General features: G+C 41.7%; 1 protein-coding gene across 1 annotated transcript in view; it reads right to left on the bottom strand.

Moving 5' to 3' along the window:
- Positions 1-27,931, bottom strand: part of LOC139748902 (DBH-like monooxygenase protein 1 homolog) — a 148,496-nt gene that overhangs the window by 81,851 nt on the left and 38,714 nt on the right. The window contains exons 7-9 of the mRNA XM_071662265.1: positions 22,125-22,229; positions 21,441-21,607; positions 19,934-20,051 (exon numbers count right to left, since the gene is read on the bottom strand). Coding sequence (XP_071518366.1) covers positions 19,934-20,051; positions 21,441-21,607; positions 22,125-22,229 — 390 coding nt within the window. The remainder of the gene's footprint in view (positions 1-19,933; positions 20,052-21,440; positions 21,608-22,124; positions 22,230-27,931) is intronic.

Genomic DNA, 27,931 nt, shown 5'->3' with positions numbered 1-27,931 from the left:
ACTATCAAAACCTGCCCCCTTACCGGATTTCATCTTCCGCAAGGATTTTACCAGGTCTTCTCTCTTAATCGAACCATTTTCCCTCACTCTCTCACTTCGCACACATTCCCAACCAAACAACCCTACATCTCCCATTCTGTCATCAAACACATTCAACAGACCATCAACAAAATCATTCCATCTTCTCTTTCCATCATTACTAGTTATCACTTCCCTCCATTACATAAAACCACAGGAAAATGAAAATCATAAGTTGTCAAGTGCACTTTCGTGCAACGATTATAACATTATATATATATATATATATATATATATATATATATATATATATATATATATATATATATATATATATATATATATATATATATATATATATATATATATATATATATATATATATATATATATGTATATATATATATATATTATCCCTGGGGATAGGGGATTAAGAATACTTCCCACGTATTCCCTGCGTGTCGTAGAAGGCGACTAAAAGGGAAGGGAGCGGTGGGCTGGAAATCCTCCCCTCTCGGTTTTCTTTTTTTTTTTTTTTTTTTTCAATTTTCCAAAAGAAGGAACAGAGAATTGGGCCAGGTGAGGGTATTCCCTCAAAGGCCCAGTCCTCTGTTCTTAACGCTACCTCGCTAATGCGGGAAATGGCGAATAGTTTGAAAGAAAGAAAAGAAAAGATATATATATATATATATATATATATATATATATATATATATTTATTTATTTATATATTATTTTGCTTTGTCGCTGTCTCCCACGTTTGCGAGGTAGCGCAAGGAAACAGACGAAAGAAATGGCCCAACCCACCCCCATACACAATGTATACACACACACGTCCACACACGCAAATATACATACCTATACATCTCAATGTACACATATATACATACACAGACACATACATATATACCCATGCACACAATTCACACTGTCTGCCCCCATTCACTCCCATCGCCACCTCGCCACACATGGAATACCTTCCCCCTCCTCCCTCATGTGTGCAAGGTAGCACTAGGAAAAGATAACAAAGGCCCATTCGTTCACACTCAGTCTCTAGCTGCCACGCAATAATGCCCGAAACCACAGTTCCCTTTCCACATCCAGGCCACACACAACTTTCCATGGTTTACCCCAGACGCTTCACATGCCCTGATTCAATCCACTGACAGCACGTCAACCCCGGTATACCACATCGATCCAATTCACTCTATTCCTTGCCCTCCTTTCACCCTCCTGCATGTTCAGGCCCCGATCACACAAAATCTTTTTCACTCCATCTTTCCACCTCCAATTTGGTCTCCGCTTCTCGTTCCCTCCACCTCCGACACATATATCCTCTTGGTCAATCTTTCCTCACTCATTCTCTCCATGTGCCCAAACCATTTCAAAACACCCTCTTCTGCTCTCTCAACCACGCTCTTTTTATTTCCACACATCTCTCTTACCCTTACGTTACTTACTCGATCAAATCACCTCACACCACACATTGTCCTCAAACATCTCATTTCCAGCACATCCATCCTCCTGCGCACAACTCTATCCATAGCCCACGCCTCGCAACCATACAACATTGTTGGAACCACTATTCCTTCAAACATACCCATTTTTGCTATTCGAGATAATGTTCTCGACTTCCACACATTCTTCAAGGCTCCCAGGATTTTCGCCCCCTCCCCTACCCTATGATCCACTTCCGCTTCCATGGTTCCATCCGCTGCCAGATCCACTCCCAGATATCTAAAACACTTTACTTCCTCCAGTTTTTCTCCATTCAAACTTACCTCCCAATTGACTTGACCCTCAACCCTACTCTACCTAATAACCTTGCTCTTATTCACATTTACTCTTAACTTTCTTCTTTCACACACTTTACCAAACTCGGTCACCAGCTTCTGCAGTTTCTCACATGAGTCAGCCACCAGCGCTGTATCATCAGCGAACAACAACTGACTCACTTCCCAAGCTCTCTCATCCACAACAGACTTCATACTTGCCCCTCTTTCCAAAACTCTTGCATTCACCTCCCTAACAACCCCATCCATAAACAAATTAAACAACCATGGAGACATCACACTCCCCTGCCGCAAACCTATATTCACTGAGAACCAATCACTTTCCTCTCTTCCTACCCGTACACATGCCTTACATCCTCGATAAAAACTTTTCACTGCTTCTAACAACTTGCCTCCCACACCATATATTCTTAATACCTTCCAAAGAGCATCTCTATCAACTCTATCATATGCCTTCTCCAGATCCATAAATGCTACATACAAATCCATTTGCTTTTCTAAGTATTTCTCACATACATTCTTCAAAGCAAACACCTGATCCACACATCCTCTACCACTTCTGAAACCAAACTGCATCACTCCATCTCCTTCTCACAGCACCATTACATGTTATCACCTCCCCATTAGCCCCCTTCACCGATGTTCCCATTAGGTCTCCTGTCTTACGCACTTTATTTACCTCCTTCTAAAATATCTTTTTATGCTCCCTAAAATCTATTGACACTCTCTCACCTCAACTTTCATTTGCCCTCTTTTTACCTTTTGAACCTCTCTCTTGACCTCGTGCCTCTTTCTTTTATAAATCTCCCAGTCATTTGCACTATTTCCCTGCAAAAATCGTCCAACTGCCTCTCTTATCTCTTTCACTAATAATCTTACTTCTTCATCCCACCACTCACCTCCCTTTCTAATCGACTCACCTCCTACGCTTCTCATGCTAAAAGCATCTTTTACGCAAGCCATCACTGCTTCCCTAAATACATCCTATTCCTCCCTCCACTCTCCATACGTCCTTTGCTCTCACCTTTTTCCATTCTGCAATCAGTCTCTCCTGGTACTTCATCATACAAGTCGCCTTTCCAAACTCACTTACTCTAACCGCTCTCTTCAGCCCAACATTCCCTCTTCGGAAATCCTCTACAAATCCTCATCTTCGCCTCCACAAGATTATGATCAGACATCCCTCCAGTTGCACCTCTCAGCACATTAACGTCCAAAAGTCTCTCTTTTGCGCGCCTATCAATTAACACGTAATCCAGTAACGCTCTCTGGCCTTCTCTCCTACTTACATACGTATACTTATGTACATCTCTGTTTTTATACCAGGTATTCCATATCATCAGTCCTTTTTCAGCACACAAATCTTCAAGCTCTTCACCATTTCCATTTACAACACTCTACACCTCATGTACACCAATCATTCCCTCAACTGCCACATTACTCACCTTTGAATTCAAATCACCCATCACTATAACCCAGTCTCGTGCTTCTAACCAACTAACACACTCAATCAGCTGCTCCCAAAACACTTGTCTCTTATATGCACCAACTTTCATTTTTACCCATACTTTCTTACACGATATTATATACTCCCACCACTCCTGTTTCAGGAGTGAGTATTTTGAAGGTTTGTTGAAAGTGTTTGATGACAGAGTGGCAGATATACGGTGTTTCGGTCGAGGTGTTTTGCGAAGTGAGAGGGTTTGGGAGAATGATTTGGTAAATAAAGAAGAGGTATTAAAAGCTTTGAGGAAAATGAAAGCCAGCAAGGCACCGGGTTTGGATAGTATTGCAGTGGAATTTGTCAAAAAAGGAGGTGACTGTGTTGTTGACTGGTTGGTAAGGATATTTAATGTATGTAAGACTCATGGTGAGATGCCTGAGGATTGGCGGAATGCATGCATAGTGCTATTGTACAAAGGTAAAGGGGACAAGGGTAAGTGCTCAAACTACAGAGGTATAAGATTGTTGAGCATTCCTGGGAAATTATATGAGATTGTGTTCAGTGAGTGGTTATAGGCATATACAGAGCATCAGATTGGGGAAGAGCAGTGTGGTTTCAGAAGTGGTAGAGAATGTGTGGATCAGGTGTTTCCTTTGAAGAATGTATGTGAGAAATACTTACGAAAGCAAATGGTTTACCATGTAGCATTTATAGATCTGGAGAAGGCATATGATAGAGATGATAGAGATGATCTGTGGAAGGTATTTAGGAATATATAGTGTGGGAGGCAAGTTGTTAGAAGCAGTGAAAAGTATTTATCGAGGATGTAAGGCACGTGTACGAGTACGAAGAGAGGAAAGTGATTAGCTCTCAGTGAATGTCGGTTTGCGGCAGGGATGCGTGATGTCTCCATGGTTGTATAATTTGTTTATGGATGGGGTTGTTAGGGAGGTGAATGCAGAGTTTTGGAGACAGGGTTAAGTATGCAGTCTCTTGTGGATGAGAGAGCTTGGGAAGTGAGTCAGTTGTTGTTCGCTGATGATACAGCGCTGGTAGCTGAATCGGATGAGACACGGCAGAAGCTGGTGACTCAATTTGGTAAATTGTGTGAAAGAAGAAAGCTGAGAGTAATTGTGAAGAAGAGCAAGGTTATTAGGTACAGTAGGGTTGAGGGACAAGTCAATTGGGAGGTGAGTTTGAATGGAGAAAAACTGGAGGAACTTAAGTGTTTTAGATATCTGGGGGTGAATTTGGCAGCGGATGGAACCATGGAGCGGAAGTGAGTCACAGGGTGAGGGAGGAGGCGAAAGTTCTGTGAGCGTTGAAAAATGTGTGGAAGGCGAAAACATTATCTCAGGAAGCAAAAATGGGTATGTTTGAAGGAATAGTGGTTCCAACAATATTATATGGTTACGAGGTGTAAGTTATAGATAGAGTTGTGTGGAGGAAGGTAGATATGTTGGAAATGAAATGTTTCAGGACAGTATGTGGTGTGGTGTGGTTTGATCGAGTAAGTAATGAAAGGGTAAGAGAGATGTGTGGTAATAAAAAGAGTTGAGAGAGCAGAAGAGTGTGTTTTGAAATGGTTTGGTCAAATTGAGGGAAATAATGACAAAAGATTGACAAAGAGGATATATGTGTCAGAGGCAGAGGGATCGAGGAGAAGTGGGAGACCAAATTGGAGGTGGAAAGATGGAGTGAAAAAGATTTTGAGCGATCGGGGCCTGAACATGCAGGAGGGTGAAAGGTGTGCTAGGAATAGAGTGAATTGGAACGATGCGGTATACCGGGGTCGACGTGCTGTCAATGGATCGAACCAGGGTAAACCAAAGAAGGTTTACTGGGGCGTGGATGTGGAAAGGGGGCTGTGGTTTTGGTGCATTATACATGACAGCTATAGACTGAGTGTGAAAGAATGTGGCCTTTGTTGTCTTTTCCTAACGCTACCTCGCGCGCATGCGGGGGAGGGGGTTGTCATTTCATTTATGGCGGGTTGGCGATGGGAATGACTAAAGGCAGCAAGTATGAATTATGTACATATGTATATATGTATATTTTTCTGTAAGTATATATATGTATACGTTGGAATGTATAAGTATGTATATGTGTGTGAGAGGGTTAGGGAAAATGATTTGGTAAACAGAGAGAGGTAGTAAAAGGTTTGCAGAAGATGAAAGCCGGCAAGGCAGCAGGTTTGGATGGTATTGCAGTGGAATTTATTAATAAAGGGGGTGACTGTATTGTTGACTGGTTGGTAAGGTTATTTAATGTATGTATGATTCATGGTGAGGTGCCTGAGGATTGGCGGAATGCTTGCATAGTGCCATTGTACAAAGGCAAAGGGGATAAGAGTGAGTGCTCAAATTACAGAGGTATAAGTTTGTTGAGTATACCTGGTAAATTGTATGGGAGGGAATTGATTGAGAGGGTGAAGGCATGTACAGAGCATCAGATTGGGGAAGAGCAGTGTGGTTTCAGAAGTGGTAGAGGATGTGTGGATCAGGTGTTTGCTTTGAAGAATATATGTGAGAAATACTTCGAAAAACAAATGGATTTGTATGTAGCATTTATGGATCTGGAGAAGGCATATGATAGAGTTGATAGAGATGCTCTGTGGAAGGTACTAAGAATATATGGTGTGGGAGGCAAGTTGTTAGACGCAGTGAAAAGTTTTTATCGAGGATGTAAATCATGTGTACGTGTAGGAAGAAAGGAAAGTGATTGGTTCTCAGTGAATGTAGGTTTGTGGCAAGGGTGTGTGATGTCTCCATGGTTGTTTAATTTGTTTATGGATAGGGTTGTTAGGGAGGTGAATGCAAGAGTTTTGGAAAGAGGGGCAAGTATGTAGTCTGTTGTGGATGAGAGAGTTTGGTAAGTGAGTCAGTTGTTGTTTGCTGATGATACAGCGCTGGTTGCTGATTCATGTGAGAAACTGCAGAAGCTGTTGACTGAGTTTGGTAAAGTGTCTGAAAGAAGAAAATTAAGAGTAAATGTGAATAAGAGCAAGGTTATTACGTACAGTAAGGTCGAGGGTCAAGTCAAATGGAGGTAAGTTTGAATGGAGAAAAACTGGAGGAAGTAAAGTGTTTTAGATATCTAGGATTGGATCTGGCAGCGGATGGAAACATGGAAGTGGAAGTGAATCATAGGTTGGGGGAGGGGGCGAAAATTCTGGGAGCCTTGAAGAATGTTTGGAAGTCGAGAACATTATCCCGAAAAGCAAAAATGGGTATGTTTGAAGGAATAGTGGTTCCAACAATGTTGTATGGTTGCGAGGCGTGGGCTATGGATAGAGTTGTGCGCAGGAGGGTGGATGTGCTGGAAATGAGATGTTTGAGGACAATATGTGGTGTGAGGTGGTTTGATCGAGTAAGTAATGTAAGGGTGAGAGAGATGTATGGAAATAAAAAGAGTGTGGTTGAGAGAGCAGAAGAGGGTGTTTTGAAATGGTTTGGTCACATGGAGAGAATGAGTGGGGAAAGATTGACCAAGAGGATATATGTGTCAGAGGTGTAGGGAACGGGGAGAAGTGGGAGACCAAATTGGAGGTGGAAAGATGGAGTGAAAAAGATTTTGAGTGATCGGGGCCTGAACATGCAGGAGGGTGAAAGGCGTGCAAGGAATAGAGTGAATTGGAACGATGTGGTATACTGGGGTCGACGTGCTGACAATGGTTTGAACCAGGGCATGTGAAGCGTCTGGGATAAACCATGCAAAGTGTGTGGGGCCTGGAAGTGGAAAGGGAGCTGTGTTTTCGGTCCATTATTGCATGACAGCTAGAGACTGAGTGTGAACGAATGGGGCCTTTGGTGTTTTTCCTAGCGCTACCTCGCACACATGAGGGGGGAGGGGGTTGTTATTCCATGTGTGGCGAGGTGGCGATGGGAACAAATAAAGGCAGACAGTATGAATTATGTACGTGCGTATATATGTATATGTCTGTGTGTGTGTATATATATGTGTACATTGAGATGTATAGGTATGTATATTGTGCGTGTGTGGACATGTATGTATATACATGTGTATGTGGGCGGGTTGGGCCATTCTTTCGTCTGTTTCCTTGCGCTACCTCGCTAACGCGGGAGACAGCGACAAAGCAAAATAAATGAATAAATAAATATATATATATATATATATATATATATATATATATATATATATATATATATATATATATATATATATATATATATATATATATATATATATATATATATATATATATCAGTCTCTAGCTGTCATGCAATAATCCACCGAAACCACAGCTCCCTTTCCACATCCAGGCCCCACAGAACTTTCCATGGTTTACGCCAGACGCTTCACATGCCCTGGTTCAATCCATTGACAGCACCTCGACCCCGGTATACCACATCGTTCCAATTTACTCTATACCCTTCACGCCTTTCACCCTCCTGCATGTTCAAGCCCGATCACTCAAAATCTTTTTCACTCCATCTTTCCACCTCTAATTTGATATCCCACTTTTCGTTCCCTCCATCTCTGACACATATATGCTCTTTTTCAATCTTTCCTCACTCATTCTTTCCATGTGACCAAGCCATTTCAAAACAATCTCTTCTTCTCTCTCAACCACACCCTTTTTGTTACCACTCATCTCTCTTACCCTATAATTACTTACTCAATCAAACCACCTTACACCACATATAGTCCTCAAACATCTCATTTCCAGCACATCCACCCTACTCCGCAAAACTCTATCTATAGCCCACGCCTCGCAACCATATAACATTGTTGGAACCACTATTCCTTCAAACATACCCATTTTTGGTTTCCAAGACAATGTTTTCGACTTCCTCAGATTTTTCAACGCTCCCAGAATTCTCACGCCCTCCCCCACCCTATGATTCACTTCCGCTTCCATGGTTCAATCCGCTGCCAAATCCACTCCCAGATAGCTAAAACACTTCAATTTCTCCAGTTTTTCTCCATTCAAATTTACCTCCCAATTGACTTGTCCCTCAACCCTACTGTACCTAATACCTTGCTCTTATTCACATTTACTCTCAGATTTCTTCTTTCACAAACTTTACCAAACTCAGTCACCAGCTTCTGCAGTTTCTCACATGAATCAGCCACCAGCGCTGTATCATCAGCTAACAACAACTGACTCACTTCCCAATCTCTCTCATCCACAACAGACTGCATACTTGCCCCTCTTTCCAAAACTCTTGCATTCACCTCCCTGACAACCCCATCCATAAACAAATTAAACAACCATGGAGACATCACACAGCCGCAAACCTACATTCACTGAGAACCAATCGCTTTTGTCTCTTTCTATACGCACATATGCCTTGCATCCTCGATAAAAACTTTTCACTGCTTCTAACAACTTGCCTCCTACACCATATATATATACATATGTAAGGGGAGTGGGGGAGGAATGGGATGTATTTAGGGAATCAGTGATGGATTGCGCAAAAGATGCTTGTGGCATGAGAAGAGTGGGAGGTGGGTTGATTAGAAAGGGTAGTGAGTGGTGGGATGGAGAAGTAAGAGTATTAGTGAAAGAGAAGAGAGAGGCATTTGGACGATTTTTGCAGGGAAAAAATGCAAGTGAGTGGGAGATGTATAAAAGAAAGAGACAGGAGGTCAAGAGAAAGGTGCAAGAGGTGAAAAAAAGGGCAAATGAGAGTTGGGGTGAGAGAGTATCATTAAATCTTAGGGAGAATAAAAAGATGTTCTGGAAGAAGGTAAATAAAGTGCGTAAGACAAGGGAACAAATGGGAACTTCAGTGAAGGGCGCAAATGTGGAGGTGATAACAAGTAGTGGTGATGTGAGGAGATGGAGTGAGTATTTTGAAGGTTTGTTGAATGTGTTTGATGATAGAGTGGCAGATATAGGGTGTTTTGGTCGAGGTGGTGTGCAAAGTGAGAGGGTTAGGGAAAATGATTTGGTAAACAGAGAAGAGGTAGTGAAAGCTTTGCGGAAGATGAAAGCCGGCAAGGCAGCAGGTTTGGATGGTATTGCAGTGGAATTTATTAAAAAAGAGGGTGACTGTATTGTTGACTGGTTGGTAAGGTTATTTAATGTATGTATGAATCATGGTGAGGTGCCTGAGGATTGGCGGAATGCGTGCATAGTGCCATTGTACAAAGGCAAAGGGGATAAGAGTGAGTGCTCAAATTACAGAGGTATAAGTTTGTTGAGTATTCCTGGTAAATTATATGGGAGGGTATTGATTGAGAGGGTGAAGGCATGTACAGAGCATCAGATTGGGGAAGAGCAGTGTGGTTTCAGAAGTGGTAGAGGATGTGTGGATCAGGTGTTTGCTTTGAAGAATGTATGTGAGAAATACTTAGAAAAGCAAATGGATTTGTATGTAGCATTTATGGATCTGGAGAAGGCATATGATAGAGTTGATAGAGATGCTCTGTGGAAGGTATTAAGAATATATGGTGTGGGAGGAAAGTTGTTAGAAGCAGTGAAAAGTTTTTATCGAGGATGTAAGGCATGTGTACGGGTAGGAAGAGAGGAAAGTGATTGGTTCTCAGTGAATGTAGGTTTGCGGCAGGGGTGTGTGATGTCTCCATGGTTGTTTAATTTGTTTATGGATGGGGTTGTTAGGGAGGTAAATGCAAGAGTTTTGGAAAGAGGGGCAAGTATGAAGTCTGTTGGGGATGAGAGAGCTTGGGAAGTGAGTCAGTTGCTGTTCGCTGATGATACAGCGCTGGTGGCTGATTCATGTGAGAAACTGCAGAAGCTGGTGACTGAGTTTGGTAAAGTGTGTGGAAGAAGAAAGTTAAGAGTAAATGTGAATAAGAGCAAGGTCATTAGGTACAGTAGGGTTGAGGGTCAAGTCAATTGGGAGGTGAGTTTGAATGGAGAAAAACTGGAGGAAGTGAAGTGTTTTAGATATCTGGGAGTGGATCTGGCAGCGGATGGAACCATGGAAGCGGAAGTGGATCATAGGGTGGGGGAGGGTGCGAAAATTCTGGGGGCCTTGAAAAATGTGTGGAAGTCGAGAACATTATCTCGGAAAGCAAAAATGGGTATGTTTGAAGGATTAGTGGTTCCAACAATGTTGTATGGTTGCGAGGCGTGGGCTATGGATAGAGTTGTGCGCAGGAGGATGGATGTGCTGGAAATGAGATGTTTGAGGACAATGTGTGGTGTGAGGTGGTTTGATCGAGTGAGTAACGTAAGTGTAAGAGAGATGTGTGGAAATAAAAAGAGCGTGGTTGAGAGAGCAGAAGAGGGTGTTTTGAAGTGGTTTGGGCACATGGAGAGAATGAGTGAGGAAAGACTGACCAAAAGGATATATGTGTCGGAGGTGGAGGGAACGAGGAGAAGAGGGAGACCAAATTGGAGGTGGAAAGATGGAGTGAAAAAGATTTTGTGTGATCGGGGCCTGAACATGCAGGAGGGTGAAAGGAGGGCAAGGAATAGAGTGAATTGGAGCGATGTGGTATACCGGGGTTGACGTGCTGTCAGTGGATTAAATCAAGGCATGTGACGCGTCTGGGGTAAACCATGGAAAGCTGTGTAGGTATGTATATTTGCGTGTGTGGACGTATGTATATACATGTGTATGGGGGGAGGTTGGGCCATTTCTTTCGTCTGTTTCCTTGCGCTACCTCGCAAACGCGGGAGACAGCGACAAAGTATAATAAAAAAGAATAAATATATATATATATATATATATATATATATATATATATATATATATATATATATATATCCCTGGGGATAGGGGAGAAAGTATAATTCTTATGTATTGTCCGCGTATCGTATAAGGCGACTAAAGTGGGCGAGAGCAGGGGGCTTGCTCTCCCTCCCCCTCCCTTGTATTTGAATTTTGAAAAGAGAAAACAGAAGAAGGAGTCATGCGGGGAGTGCTCATCCTCCTCGAAGGTTCAGATTCACGTTTCTAAATGTGGGTGGAGGTATCCAAGATGGAAAAAAAAGAGAGATAGGTAGTATGTTTGAGGAAAGGAGCATAGTTGTTTTGGCTCTGAGTGAAACGAAGCTCAAGGGTACAGTAGATAAGAGGTTTAGGAAAGTCTTGAGTGTAAAGTCAAGGGTTAGTTAGAGGACATGAGCTAAGGAAGGAGTAACACTCCTCTTCAAGCACGAGTTGTTGGAATATGTGATCGAGTGTAAGACAGTAAAATCTAGATTCAATGGGGTGAAACTGAGAGTGAAAGGAGAGATGAGTGATTGGTGGCGCCTATGCCCTTGGTCATGAGAAGAAAGCTCATGAGAGGCAAGTGTTTTGGGAACAGCTGAGTCAATGTGTTAGCAGTTTTGATGCACGAGACCGGGTTATAAGGATGAGTGATTTGAATGCAAAGAGAGTAATGTGGCAGTTGATGGTATAATTGGTGCACAGGGGTGTTCAGTGCTGTAAATGGAAATGGTAAACTGCTTGTGGATCTACGTGCTGAAAAATGACTGTTGATTGGGAATGGCTCTCTTTAAAAGAGAGATATACATAAGCATACTTATGTGAGAAGGAGAATTGGCCAGAGGGCGGTATTGGATTCCGTGTTAATTGATAGGCGTGTGAAAGAGAGACTTTTGGATTTTGATATGCTGAGGTCGGCAGCTAAAGGGATGTTTGACCATTTGTGGAGGCGAGGGTGAGGATTTGTAGAAGTTTTCAGAAAAGAAGAGAGACTGTTTAGGAGAAGTTATTGGTGAGAGTATGTGAGCCTCGAAAGAAGACTCGTGTGAAGATGTACCAGGAGAGATTGAGTGCAGAATGGTAAAATGTGAGAGCAAATGACGTATGGGGAGTGGGCAAGGAATGGGATGTATTTAGGGAAGCAGTGATGGCTTTCGCAAAAGATGTATGTGGCATGAGAAAGGTGGGAGGTGGGCAGTTTAGAAAAGGGTAGTGAATGGTGGGATGAAGAAGTAGGAATGTTAGTGAAAGAGAAGGCAGAGGCGTTTGGACGATTTTTGCAGGGAAGTACTGCAAATGATTGGAAGATGCATCATAGAAAGCGGCAGGAGGTCAAGAGAAAGGTGCAAGAGGTAGAAAAAGAGGGAAAATGAGAGTTGGGATAAGAGAGTATCATTAAATTTTAGGAAGAATAAAAAGATATTTTGGAAGGAGGTAAATAAAGTGTGTAAGACAAGAGAACAAGTGAGAACATCGGTAAAGGGGGCAAATGGGGAGGTAGTAACAAGTTGTGATGAAGTGAGAAGGAGATAGAGTGAAGGTCTGTTGAATGTGTTTGATGATAGAGTGGAAAGTATATGATGTTTTGGTCGGTGTTGTGTGCAAAGTGAAAGGGGCCAGGGAAAACGGTTTGAACATAGAAGAGGTAGTGAAAGCTTTGCGGAAGATGAGAGCCGGCAAGGCGGTGGGTTTTTCGTGGTATTGTAGTGGAGCTTATAAAGAAATGGGTGACTGTGTTGTTGATTGGTTGGTAAGGATATTCACTGAATGCATGCATCATGGTGAAGTGCCTCAAGATTGGCGGAATACAAAAGCAAAGGGGAAAAAGGTAAATGTTCAAAGTACAGTAGCATAAGGTTCTTGAGTAATCCTGGGAGGGTGTTGATTGAGAGGGTAAAGGCATGTACAGAGCATCAGATTGGGGAAGAGCAGTGTGGTTTCAGAAGCGGTAGAGGATGTGTAGATCAGGTGTTTGCTTTGGAAAATGTATATGAGAAACACTTAGAAAAACAGATGGATTTCTATGGATCATTTATGGATCTGGAGAAAACATATGATAAAGTTGATAGAGATGCTTTGTGGAAGGTATTAAGAGTATATGGTGTAGGAGGTAAGTTGCTTGAAGAAGTGAAAAGTGTTTACAAACTATGTAAGGCATGTGTACGAGTAGGAAGACAGGAAAGTGATTGGTTCCCAGTAAAAGTCGCTTTGCGGCAGGAGGTGCTTGATGCCTCCATGGTTGTTGAATTTATTTATGGACTGTGCTGTTGAGGAGGTGAACACAAGAGTTTTGGAGAGAAGGGCAAGTATTTAGTCTGTTCTGGATGAGAGGGCTTGGCAAGTGAGTCAGTTGTTATTCGCTGATGATACAGCGCTGGTTGCTGATTTGGGTGAAAAACTGCAGAGGTTGGTGACTGAGTTCGGTAAAGTGTGTGAAAGAAGAAAGTTGAGAAGTAGTAAGAAGTAAATGTGAATAAGAGCAAGGTTTTTAATAAAAGTTCAGCAGGGTTGAGGGACAAGCTAATTTTGAGGTAAGTTTGAATGGAGAAAAACTGGAGAAAGTGAAGTGTTTTAGATATCTGGGAGTGGACTTAGCAGCGGATGGAACCATGGAAGCGGAAGTGAGTCACAGGGTAGGGGAGGGAACGAAGTTTCTGGGAGCGTTGAAGAATGTGTGGAAGGCGAGAGCGTTATCTCGAAGAGCAAAAACGGGTATATTTGAAGGAATAGTGGTTCCAACAATGATATATGGTTCTGAGGTAAGGGCTGTAGATAAGGTTTTGCGGAAGAGGGTGGATGTGTTGGAAACGAGATGTTTAAGAAAAATATGTGGTGTGAGGTGATCTAATCGAGTAAGTAATGAAAAGGTAAGAGAGATGTGTGGTAATAAAAAGAGTGTGGTTGAGAGAGCAGAAGAGGGTGTATTGAAATGCTTAGGACACATGGAGAGAATGAGTGAGGAAAGCTTGACAAAGAGGATATATGTATCAGAGGTGGAGGGAACGAGGAGAAGTGGGAGACCATATTGGAGGTGGAAGGATGGAGTTAAAGAGATTTTGAGCGATCGGGTCCTCAACATACAAGAGGGTGAAAGGCGTGCAAGTAATAGAGTGAATTGGAACGATGTGATATACCAGGGTCGACGTGCAGTCAGTGGATTGAACCAGGGGCGCGTGGGGCGTCTGGGGTAGACCATGGAAAAGTCTCTGGGGCCTGGATGTGGAATGGGAGTTGTGGTTTCGGTGCACTATTACATGACAGCTACAGACTGAGCGTGAACGAATGTGGCCGTTGTTGTCTTTTCCTAGCGCTACATATATATATATATATATATATATATATATATATATATATATATATATATATATATATATATATATATATATATATATATATATATATATATATATATATATATATATATATATATATATATATATATATATATATTTATTCATTTACTGATTTATTTTGCTTTGTCGATGTCTCCCGCGTTTGCGAGGTAGCGCAAGGAAACAGACGAAAGAAATGGCCCAACCCATCCCCCATACACATGTATATACATACACGTCCACACACGCAAATATACATACCCATACATCTCAATGTACATATATATATACACACACAGACACATACATATATACACATGCACACAATTCACACTGTCTGCCATTATTCATTCCCATCGCCACTTCGCCACACATGGAATAACATCCCACTCCCCCTCATGTGTGCGAGGTAGCGCTAAGAAAAGACAACAAAGGCCCCATTCGTTCACACTCAGTCTCTAGCTGTCATGCAATAATGCCCTTTCCACAACCAGGCCCCACAGAACTTTCCATGGTTTACCCCAGACGCTTCACATGCCCTGATTCAATCCATTGACAGCACGTCGACCCCGGTATACCACATCGATCCAATTCACTCTATTCCTTGCCCGCCTTTCACCCTCCTGCATGTTCAGGCCCTGATCACACAAAATCTTTTTCACTCCATCTTTCCACCTCCAATTTGGTCTCCCACTTCTCCTCGTTCCCTCCACCTCCGACACATATATCCTCTTGGTCAATCTTTCCTCACTGATTCTCTCGATGTGCCCAAACCATGTCAAAACACCCTCTTCTGCTCTCTCAACCACGCTCTTTTTATTTCCACACATCTCTCTCACCCTTACATTACTTACTCGATCAAACCACCTCACACCACATATTGTAATCAAACATCTCATTTCCAGCACATCCACCCTCCTGCGCACAACTCTATCCATAGTCCACGCCTAGCAACCATACAACATTGTTGGAACCACTATTCCTTCAAACATAGCCATTTTTGCTTTCGGAGATAATGTTCTCGACTTCCACACATTCTTCAAGGCTCCCAGGATTTTCGCCCCCTCCCCCACCCTATGATTCACTTCCGCTTCCATGGTTCCATCCGCTGCCAGATCCACTCCCAGATATCTAAAACACTTTACTTCCTCCAGTTTTTCTCCATTCAAACTTACCTCCCAGTTGACTTGACCCTCAACCTACTGTACCTAATAACCTTGCGCTTATTCACATTTACTCTTAACTTTCTTCTTTCACACACTTTACCAAACCCAGTCACCAGATTCTGCAGTTTCTCACATGAATCAGCCACCAGCGCTGTATCATCAGCGAACAACAACTGACTCACTTCCCAAGCTCTCTCGTCCCCAACAGACTGCATACTTGCCCCTTTTTCCAAAACTTTTGCATTCACCTCCCTAACAGCCCCATCCATAAACAAATTAAACAACCATGGAGACATCACACACCTCTGCCGCAAACCTACATTCACTGAGAACCAATCACTTTCCTCTCTTCCTACATTTACACATGCTTTACATATATATATATATATATATATATATATATATATATATATATATATATATATATATATATATTTTTTTTTTCAAACTATTCGCCATTTCCCGCGATAGCGAGGTAGCGTTAAGAACAGAGGACTGGGCCTTTGTGGGATATCCTCACCTGGCCCCACTCTGTTCCTTCTTTTGGAAAATTAAAAAAAAAAAAAAAAAAAAAAAAAACGAGAGGGGAGGATTTCCAGCCCCCGGCTCCCTCCCTTTTAGTCGCCTTCTACGACACGCAGGGAATACGTGGGAAGTATTCTTAATCCCCTATCCCCAGGGATATATATATATATGTATATATATATATATATATATATATATATATATATATATATATATATATATATATATATATATATATATATATATATATATATATATATATATATATATATATATATATATATATATATATATATATATATATATATATATATATATATATATATATATATATACATATATATATATATATATATATATATATATATATGTATATATATATATATATATATATATATATATATATATATATATATATATATATATATATATATATATATATATATATATATATATATCCCTGGGGATAGGGGATGAAGAATACTTCCCACGTATTCCCTGCGTGTCGTAGAAGGCGACTAAAAGGGGAGGGAGCATGAGGCTGGAAATCCTCCTCTCTCATTTTTTTTTCTTTTTTTCTTTTTTTTCTTTTTTTTCTTTTTTCTTTTTTTTTAATTTTCCAAAAGAAGGAACAGAGGGGGGCCAGGTGAGGATATTCCACAAAGGCCCAGTCCTCTGTTCTTAACGCTACCTCGCTAATGCGGGAAATGGCGGATAGTTTAAAAGAAGAAAAGAATATATATATATATATGTGTGTGTGTGTGTGTGTGTGTGTGTGTGTGTGTGTGTGTGTTTGTGTGTGTGTGTGTGTGTGTGTGTGTGTGTGTGTGTGTGAAAGTGAAGATTTATAGAAGTTTTTAGAAAAGAGAGAATGTTGGGGTGGAGAGAGTGGAGAGAGTAAGTGAGCTTGGGATGGAGACTTGTGTGAGGAAGTACCAGGAGAGACTGAGTACAGAATGGAAAAAGGTAAGAACAAAGGACGTAAGGCGAGTGAGGGAGGAATGGGGTGTATTTAGGGAGGCAGTGATGGCTTGTTTAATAGATGCTTGTGTCATGAGAAGCGTGGGAGGTGGACAGATTAGAAAGGGTAGTGAGTGGTGGGATGAAGAAGTAAGATTATTAGTGAAAGAAAAGAGAGAGGCATTTGGACGATTTTCCAGGAAAATAATGCAAAGGACTGGGAGATGTTTAAAAGAAACAGGCAGGAGGTCAAGAGATAGATGCAAGAGGTGAAAAAGAGGGCAAATGAGAGTTGAGGGGAGAGAGTATCATTAAATTTTAGGGAGAATAAAAAGGTGTTTTGGAAGCAGGTAAATGAAGTGCGTAAGACAAGGGAACAAATGGGAACATCAGTGAAGGGGGCTAATCGGGAGGTGATAACAAGTAATGGTGGTGTGAGAAGCAGATGGAGTGAGTATTCTGAAGGTTTGTTGAATGTGTTTTCTGATAGAATGGCAGATATAGGGTGTTTTTGTAGAGGTGGTGTGCAAAGTGAGAGGGTTAGGGAAAATGATTTGGTAAACAGAGAAGAGGTAGTAAAAGCTTTGCGGAAGATGAAAGCCGGCAAGGCAGCAGGTTTGGATGGTATTGCAGTGGAATTTATTAAGAAAGGGGGTGACTGTATTGTTGACTGGTTGGTAAGGTTATTTAATGTATGTATGACTCATGGTGAGGTGCCTGAGGATTGGCGGAATGCGTGCATAGTGCCATTGTACAAAGGCAAAGGGGATAAGAGTGAGTGCTCAAATTACAGAGGTATAAGTTTGTTGAGTATTCCTGGTAAATTATATGGGAGGGTATTGATTGAGAGGGTGAAGGCATGTACAGAGCATCAGATTGGGGAAGAGCAGTGTGGTTTCAGAAGTGGTAGAGGATGTGTGGATCAGGTGTTTGCTTTGAAGAATGTATGTGAGAAATACTTAGAAAAGCAAATGGATTTGTATGTAGCATTTATGGATCTGGAGAAGGCATATGATAGAGTTGATAGAGATGCTCTGTGGAAGGTATTAAGAATATATGGTGTGGGAGGCAAGTTGTTAGAAGCAGTGAAAAGTTTTTATCGAGGATGTAAGGCATGTGTACGTGTAGGAAGAGAGGAAAGTGATTGGTTCTCAGTGAATGTAGGTTTGCGGCAGGGGTGTGTGATGTCTCCATGGTTGTTTAATTTGTTTATGGATGGGGTTGTAAGGGAGGTAAATGCAAGAGTCCTGGAAAGAGGGGCAAGTATGAAGTCTGTTGGGGATGAGAGAGCTTGGGAAGTGAGTCAGTTGTTGTTCGCTGATGATACAGCGCTGGTGGCTGATTCATGTGAGAAACTGCAGAAGCTGGTGACTGAGTTTGGTAAAGTGTGTGGAAGAAGAAAGTTGAGAGTAAATGTGAATAAGAGCAAGGTTATTAGGTACAGTAGGGGTGAGGGTCAAGTCAATTGGGAGGTGAGTTTGAATGGAGAAAAACTGGAGGAAGTGAAGTGTTTTAGATATCTGGGAGTGGATCTGTCAGCGGATGGAACCATGGAAGCGGAAGTGGATCATAGGGTGGGGGAGGGGGCGAAAATTTTGGGAGCCTTGAAAAATGTGTGGAAGTCGAGAACACTATCTCGGAAAGCAAAAATGGGTATGTTTGAGGGAATAGTGGTTCCAACAATGTTGTATGGTTGCGAGGCGTGGGCTATGGATAGAGATGTGCGCAGGAGGATGGATGTGCTGGAAATGAGATGTTTGAGGACAATGTGTGGTGTGAGGTGGTTTGATCGAGTAAGTAACGTAAGGGTAAGAGAGATGTGTGGAAATAAAAAGAGCGTGGTTGAGAGAGCAGAAGAGGGTGTTTTGAAATGGTTTGGGCACATGGAGAGAATGAGTGAGGAGAGATTGACCAAGAGGATATATGTGTCGGAGGTGGAGGGAACGAGGAGAAGAGGGAGACCAAATTGGAGGTGGAAAGATGGAGTGAAAAAGATTTTGTGTGATCGGGGCCTGAACATGCAGGAGGGTGAAAGGAGGGCAAGAAATAGAGTGAATTGGAGTCATGTGGTATACAGGGGTTGACGCGCTGTCAGTGGATTGAAGCAAGGCATGTGAAGCGTCTGGGGTAAACCATGGAAAGCTGTGTAGGTATGTATATTTGCGTGTCTGGACGTGTGTATGTACATGTGTATGGGGGGGGGGGGGTGGGGCCATTTCTTTCGTCTGTTTCCTTGCGCTACCTCGCAAACGCGGGAGACAGCGACAAAGTATAAAAAAAAAAAAAAAAAAAAAAAAATATATATATATATATATATATATATATATATATATATATATATATATATATATATATATATATATATATATATATATATATATATATATATATATATATATATATATATATATATATATATACAACGGTGGCAGTTCATAGGAGAATCCCAGATGCTCTGATTGTTAATACATTTTAGAAGCTTATATCTGTCTGACAAAACAAGCCAAACTGCTCATGCGTTTCTGCTGTTAGGGAGACCATGTAAAAGCTCGAGGAGCCACTGCGTCACAAGTTCGATGGTGGCAACTCAAGTGTGTCTCGTTGTGATGTGTGCTTCTATATCCCTGGGGATAGGGGAGAAAGAATACTTCCCATGTATTCCCTGCGTGTCGTAGAAGGCGACTGAAAGGGGAGGGAACGGGGGCTGGAAATCCTCCCCTCCATTTTTTTAATATTCCAAAAGAAGGAATAGAGAAGGGGGCCAAGTGAGGATATTCCCTCTAAGGCTCAGTCCTCTGTTCTTAACGTTACCTCGCTAACGCGGGATAAGGCGAATATGTATGAAAAAAAAAAAAAAAAAATATATATATATATATATATATATATATATATATATATATATATATATATATATATATATATATATATATATATATATATATATATATATATGTATATATATATATATATATATATATATATATATATATATATATATATATATATATATATATATACATTATAATGTATATATTCGTATGCTTACCTACTAAGAGAGGTGGTAGCTCTCGACCGTTGCGAATTTGCCTGAGGGAGATGGCGCGCCCGAGCAGGTGAGAGTGAAGCAATCCTTGGAAGACGTGGATTCCATCAGGAGGCAGGAGCTGTTAAGACACGAAGCCAGATATAAGGGAGCGATATGTTTTTTTGTACAGTGTGATATACTCGTCGCAAAAACCATAGAGCCTGCTGATTTCTTAAGTAGCTTTTCTACTACAACGGTGGCAGTTCGTAGGAGAATCCCAGATGCTCTGATTGTTAATACATTTTAGAAGTTTATATATGTCTGACAAAACAAGCCAAACTACTCATGCGTTTCTGCTGTTAGGGAGACCATGTTAAAGCTCGAGGAGCCACTGCGTCACAAGTTCGATGGTGGCACCTCAAGTGCGTCTCGTTGTGATGTCTGCTGCTATCTGTCCAGGTCAAAACTTTGGTGACTACTTACTTCCTAATGCCATCCCTAACAGCTACTATCCACTCTACCGGCTCTTTTTCTTATATATAATTGTGATACTGGTGACAGCTTTACTATGATATATGAAAATTCGCTGATGATACAATGTTGGGAAACGAATATAAGAATGAACTTTGATATCCACAACTTCGAATTGACAGACAAACCGATGAACTGGGTTCATAAGTGTCAAATGAATTTTGATATCTAGAAGTACAGTGGTTTATATATTGGTAGTAAAAGCGAAAAGTCAAGCTACAATATGAATTTTGATCAACTGCAAAAGGCAAACGATAAAAAAAACTTGAGTGAAATAATCTCTAGCGATCTAGAACCAGTAAGCAGTGCACAGAAGCAGCGAAAAGAACAAAAACAAATTTTTGGTTTCCTGAATAAAGCCTTCGAATTTAAGTCCAGGAAAATCATCCTTAATTTTTGGAATTCACTGGGTCGTCCACATCTTGAATACTGAATTCAGTTTTGGTCATACTGCCTGGATATAAAGTCACATAGAATGGACAGAGTACTGGGTCGAGCTACCAAAATGAATCCAATACTGAAAAGCAAATCTACGAGATGAAAGTAAACGACTTGAATCTATTTAGCTCAGAAAAGAGAAGGTTAAGAGGTGATCTACTACAAATATTAAATATGATAAAGGCTTAGATAGTCTTTATCTGTCAAGTTACCTAAGACTTGCTCGTCTGATTTTACTCGTAGTAATGGATACATACTCGAGAGGATTCTTAACATATGGAACGATTTACCAGTCAGAGTGGTTGAAAGCGGTGCAATATTTGCGTTTAAGAGCAGACGTTGGTAAATACTGTCCTTCAGGTCGACGCGTTTCATTGTTTGCGTCTCTATAAGCAAAATGACAATTTGCGGGTTATTCTCTTTGAACTATCTATATGACTTCTAACTTTTGCCACACTGACGCAATGGTCTGTCGGTGCTTGAATTCCTTTGTATTCATTTGTATCTATACCTGTTGTGAACTTTTTCTGGCACATTTTCAGCAGATATATTGTCATACCTGTTGTGTACATTCTCCAGAACAGAATCCGACAGTGAACCAATTTCTTTGACCTGGAGGTATGATGTGTAGTGGACTGACTAAGTGGCCAAAACCGACCGTTGCGGCATCATGAGGACGCAGTATGTCGGTGTAAAACATCCTCAAGCCAGATGCGTCAACAATTCCTGGAAGATAAGAACCGGGTCACCAGTGGATCCACCTGAGCACAAAGATATAACTCTCAGATGTAATGGAATGACCGTAAGAATGATCCTTACAAGTGAGGTCAAAGACCAGGTCATCATTCCCAAAGGTCGTACCGTTGTGCTCAAGGGGTTTAAACAGGCGATAGAGATACGTAATCATAATGTAATGTCAAGAGTAGAATTAAGGAAGGAAATATTTACTTTTCGCATTTTACCAACCCTTGGTAACACCTCAATGTCAGTGAGGGCCACATCCCAGGACATGGACGCTTCTATGTTAACTCGGGCCGAGTTGAAAACTGTTAGCTAGATGTGCCTGTCATAGACGTGGCGTTTCACCCCAACCAAAGTTGCCACCAGTTAATCTCCCAACCAGAGGAAAGGGGCACAGCTGGTTGAACGCACAGCGTCTGCTAGCGATTGGTATCAAACCCTAGCAAGTCAATTAGTTGTTAGCAACGCTAACTACAGCACCACAAAAATGACCAGAACTTACCTTGTTTTAAATCTTTGTTATCATAATGCACCTCCATCCTGTAGTAGGTGGCCCCGTCGTATTCTTCTCCCATCGGGAAGCCGACATGTTCGGGAAACATTTCTCCTGCAGCGGAAAAGTGGAATTGCGATTACAGCTTCCCTTCCTTTGGTCAAGATGGTTTCCTATACGTTAAGTCTTCGTAATCACTGACATCTCTAAACATATAGACACTCTACCATTTATCCATAAAGATAAAACAACTTAAAACTTATTACGATTTAATCAGCACCTAAATAGCCCTCCTTCACCACCTGCCCTCATGGATACCCTTCCCTACTACAACATTTGATCGACAACATACCCAACGATGATATATGTGAATTTAACGCCTGCATCCTTCTTGGGGTATAACCTATATCAAAGACCCCTGGGTCAGTGGTTCCTAACGTTTTTTTCAATTGGTGTATCCCTGGTCCTCAGTTGGTGCAGCCCTTGTCCTCAGTTGGTGCATCCCTGGTCCTTAATTGGTGTAGCTCTTGTCATCGGATGGTATAGCCCTGGTCTTCAGTTAGTGTAGCCCCGGTCCTCAGTTGTATCCCTGGTCATTAGGTGGCGCAGCCCTGTTCCTGAATTGGTGTAGCCACTGGTCTTCATTAAGTGTAGACCTGCTCCTCAGTTGGTGAAGCCCTGGTCCTTAATTAGTGTAACCCTCGTCCTCGGTTGGTGTATCCTTGATGATCAGCTGGTGTAGCCTTGGTCCTCAGTTAGTATTCCCTGGTCATCAGCTGAAGTAGCCTTAGTCCTCAGTAGCAGTAGCACTGGTCCTCAGACGGTATAGTTCTCGTCCTCAGTTGGTGTATCCCTGGTCCTCAGTTGGTATAGCCCTGATCCACAGTGTAGACCTGGTCCTCAGTTGCTGTAGCCTTGGTGCTCATTTAGTGTTTCCCTGGTCTTCACTTGGTACAGCCCAGGTCCTCAGTTGTTGTAGCCATGGTCCTCAATTGGCGTGACCCTTACCCTTTGTTATTGTAGCCATGGGCCTCAGTTGGTGTAGCCCTGGTCCTCATTTTGAGGCAGCCCTAGTCCTCAATTTGTATAGGCTTGGTCCTCAGTTGGTATAGTCCTGGACCTCAGTTAGTGTAGCTCTAGTCTTCAATTAGAGTAGCCTTGATTCTCAATTGGTGTAAAGCTGGTTTTTAGTTGATGTAGCCATGGGCCTCAATTGGTGTAGCCCTGATCCTCAGTTGGTAATCCCTGGTCACAAGCTGGCGTAGCCTTGGACATCACTTGTTGTAGCCCTGGTCCTCAGGTGGTATAGCCTTTGTCTCAGTTAGTATAGCCTGAGTCCCTAGTGTAGACCTGGTACTCAGTTGGTGTAGACCTGGTACTCATTTGAAGCAGACATGGACTTCAATTGGTATAGGTTTGATCCTCAGTTGGTATAGCCCTGTACCTCAGTTGGTGCATCCCTGGTACTCAGTTGATGTAGCCCTAGTCCTCAGTTGGAATAGCCTTGATCCTCAATTAGTGTAACCCTGGTCCTCAGTTGGTATTGCCCTGGTCTTCATTAAGTGTAGATGTCCTCAGTTGGTGTAGCTCTGGTCCTCATTTGATGTAGCCTTGTTCCTCAGTTGGTTTAGCTCTTTCAGATAATTTCTTAGCCAACTTAATGAATTCATAAATCAAATATCTAAGATACTTTAACCTGGATCAAGTAGAATACATCTTCTAAAACTCAACATCAATAAATTCCAGACTGCATATACGTAATATCTTAAGGAATAATGATAATCTAACTGTCGTGTTGAGCTGAGTAATAATAAATATATGAACAAACATTGGAGGGGTTTTATATATATATATATATATATATATATATATATATATATATATATATATATATATATATATATATATATATATATATATATATATATATATATATATATATATAAATATATATATATATTTTTTTTTTTTTTTTTTTTTTGCTTTGTCGCTGTCTCCCGCGTTTGCGAGGTAGCGCAAGGAAACAGACGAAAGAAATGGCCCAACCCACCCCCATACACATGTATATACATACGTCCACACACGCAAATATACACACCTACACAGCTTTCCATGGTTTACCCCAGACGCTTCACATGCCCTGATTCAATCCACTGACAGCACGTCAACCCCGGTATACCACATATATTCATCCATTCATTTACTTATTTATTCCATTTTGCTTTGTCGCTGTCTTCCGCGTTAACGAGGTAACGTAAAGAAACCGACGAAAGAATGGCCCAAACCACCCAATACACATGTATATACATACACGTCCGCACACGCAAAAATACATAACTATACATCTCAATGTATACATATATATATAAACACAGACATATACATATATACACATGTACATAATTTATATATTTGGAAAGTTTTGGAAAGAGGGGCAAGTATGAAGTCAGTTGGGGATGAGAGAGCTTGGGAAGTGAGTCAGTTGTTGTTCGCTGATGATACAGCGCTGGTGGCTGATTCATGTGAGAAACTGCAGAAGCTGGTGACTGAGTTTGGAAAAGTGTGTGGAAGAAGAAAGTTAAGAGTAAATGTGAATAAGAGCAAGGTTATTAGGTACAGTAGGGTTGAGGGTCAAGTCAATTGGGAGGTGAGTTTGAATGGAGAAAAACTGGAGGAAGTGAAGTGTTTTAGATATCTGGGAGTGGATCTGGCAGCGGATGGAACCATGGAAGCGGAAGTGGATCATAGGGTGGGGGAGGGGGCGAAAATTCTGGGGGCCTTGAAGAATGTGTGGAAGTCGAGAACATTATCTCGGAAAGCAAAAATGGGTATGTTTGAAGGAATAGTGGTTCCAACAATGTTGTATGGTTGCGAGGCGTGGGCTATGGATAGAGTTGTGCGCAGGAGGATGGATGTGCTGGAAATGAGATGTTTGAGGACAATGTGTGGTGTGAGGTGGTTTGATCGAGTGAGTAACGTAAGGGTAAGAGAGATGTGTGGAAATAAAAAGAGCGTGGTTGAGAGAGCAGAAGAGGGTGTTTTGAAGTGGTTTGGGCACATGGAGAGAATGAGTGGGGAAAGACTGACCAAGAGGATATATGTGTCGGAGGTGGAGGGAACGAGGAGAAGAGGGAGACCAAATTGGAGGTGGAAAGATGGAGTGAAAAAGATTTTGTGTGATCGGGGCCTGAACATGCAGGAGGGTGAAAGGAGGGCAAGGAATAGAGTGAATTGGAGCGATGTGGTATACCGGGGTTGACGTGCTGTCAGTGGATTGAAGCAAGGCATGTGAAGCGTCTGGGGTAAACCATGGAAAGCTGTGTAGGTATGTATATTTGCGTGTGTGGACGTATGTATATACATGTGTATGGGGGGGGGGGGGCATTTCTTTCGTCTGTTTCCTTGCGCTACCTCGCAAACGCGGGAGACAGCGACAAAGTATAATAAAAAATAAAAATAATTCATACTGTCTGCCTTTATTTGTTTCCATCGCCACCTCGCCACATATGGAATAACAACCCCCTCCCCCCTCATGTGTGCGAGGGAGCGCTAGTAAAAGACAACAAAGGCCACATTCGTTCACATTCAGTCTCTAGCTGTCATGTTACAATGCACCGAAACCATAGTTCCCTTTCCACATCCAGGCCCCACAGAACTTTCCATGGTTTACCCTAGACGCTTCACATGCCCTGGTTCAATCCATTGACACCAAGTCGACCCCGGTATACAACATCCTTCCAATACACTCTATTCCCTGCATGCCTTTCACCCCCCCCCCCCCCCCTGCATGATCAGGCCACTATCACTCAAAATCTTTTTCAATCCATCTTTCCACCTCCAATTTGATCTCCCACTTCTCCTATTTCCTTCCACCTCTGACATATATATCCTCTTGGTCAATCTTTCCTCACTCATTCTCTCCATGTGAGCAAACCATTTCAAAACACCTTCTTCTGCTCTCTCAACCACACTCTTTTTATTTCCACACATCTCTCTTACCCTTACATTACTTACTCGATCAAACCACCTCACACCACATATTGTCCTCAAACATCTCATTTCCAGCACATCCACCCTCCTACGCACAACTCTATCCATAGCCCACGCCTCGCAACCATACAACATTGTTGGAACAAACTATTCCTTCAAACATATCCATTTTTGCTTTCCGAGATAATGTTCTCGACTTCCACACATTCTTCAAGGCTCCCAGGAATTTCGCCCCCTCCCCCACCCTATGATTCACTTCCGCTTCCATGGTTCCATCCGCTGCCAGATCCACTCCCAGATATCTAAAACACTTTACTACCTCCAGTTTTTCTCCGTTCAAACTTACCTCCCAATTGACTTGACCCTCAACCCTACTGTACCTAATAACCTTGCTCTTATTCACATTTACTCTTAACTTTCTTCTTTCACACACTTTACCAAGCTCAGTCACCAGCTTCTGCAGTTTCTCACATGAATCAGCCACCAGCGTTGTATCATCAGCGAACAACAACTGACTCACTTCCCAAGCTCTCTCATCCACAACAGACTTCATACTTGCCCCTCTTTCCATAACTCTTGCATTCACCTCCCTAACAACCCCATCGATAAACAAATTAAACAACCATGGAGACATCACACACCCCTGCCGCAAACCTACATTCACTGAGAACCAATCACTTTCCTCTCCTCCTACACGTACACATGCCTTACATCCTCGATAAAAACTTTTCACTGCTTCTAACAACTTGCCTTCCACACCATATATTCTTAATACCTTCCACAGAGCATCTCTATCAACTCTATCATATGCCTTCTCCAGATCCATAAATGCTACATACAAATCCATTTGCTTTTCTAAGTATTTCTCACATACATTCTTCAAAGCAAACAACTGATCCACACATCCTCTACCAATTCTGAAACCACACTGCTCTTCCCCAATCTGATGCTCTGTACATGCCTTCACCCTCTCAGTCAATACCCTCCTTATATAATTTACTAGGAATACTCAACAAACTTATACCTGTGTAATTTGAGCACTCACTCTTATTCCCTTTGCCTTTGTACAATGGCACTATGCACGAATTCCGCCAATCCTCATGCACCTCACCATGAGTCATACATACATTAAATAACCTTACCAACCAGTCAACAATACAGTCACCCCCTTTTTTAATAAATTCCACTGCAATACCATCCAAACCTGCTGCCTTGCCGGTTTTCATCTTCCGCAAAGCTTTTACTACCTCTTCTCTGTTTACCAAATCATTTTCCCTAACCTTCTCACTTTGCACACCACCTCGACCAAAACAAGCTATATCTGCCACTCTATCATCAAACACATTCAACAAACCTTCAAAATATTCACTCCATCTCCTCACATCACCACTACTTGTTATCACCTCCCCATTTGCGCCCTTCACTGAAGTTCCCATTTGCTTCCTTGTCTTACGCACTTTATTTACCTCCTTCCAGAACATATTTTTATTCTCCCTAAAATTTAATGATACTCTCTCACCCAAACTCTCATTTGCCCTCTTTTTCACCTCTTGCACCTTTCTCTTGACCTCCTGTCTCTTTCTTTTATACATCTCCCACTCAATTGCATTTTTTCCCTGCAAAAATCGTCCAAATGCCTCTCTCTTCTCTTTCACTAATACTCTTACTTCTTCATCCTACCATTCACTACCCTTTCTAATCAACCCACCTCCCACTCTTCTCATGCTAGAAGCATCTTTTGCGCAAGCCATCACTTCTTCCCTAAATACATACCGTTCCTCCCCCACTCCCCTTACTTCCATTGTTCTCACCCTTTTCCATTCTGT

The sequence above is a fragment of the Panulirus ornatus genome, chromosome 6 (assembly GCF_036320965.1).
Source record: "Panulirus ornatus isolate Po-2019 chromosome 6, ASM3632096v1, whole genome shotgun sequence".
Classification (NCBI taxonomy): Eukaryota; Metazoa; Arthropoda; class Malacostraca; order Decapoda; family Palinuridae; genus Panulirus; species Panulirus ornatus.
The sequence above is the reverse complement of the archived record's forward strand: the minus strand, read 5'-3'. Positions and strand labels throughout refer to the sequence as shown.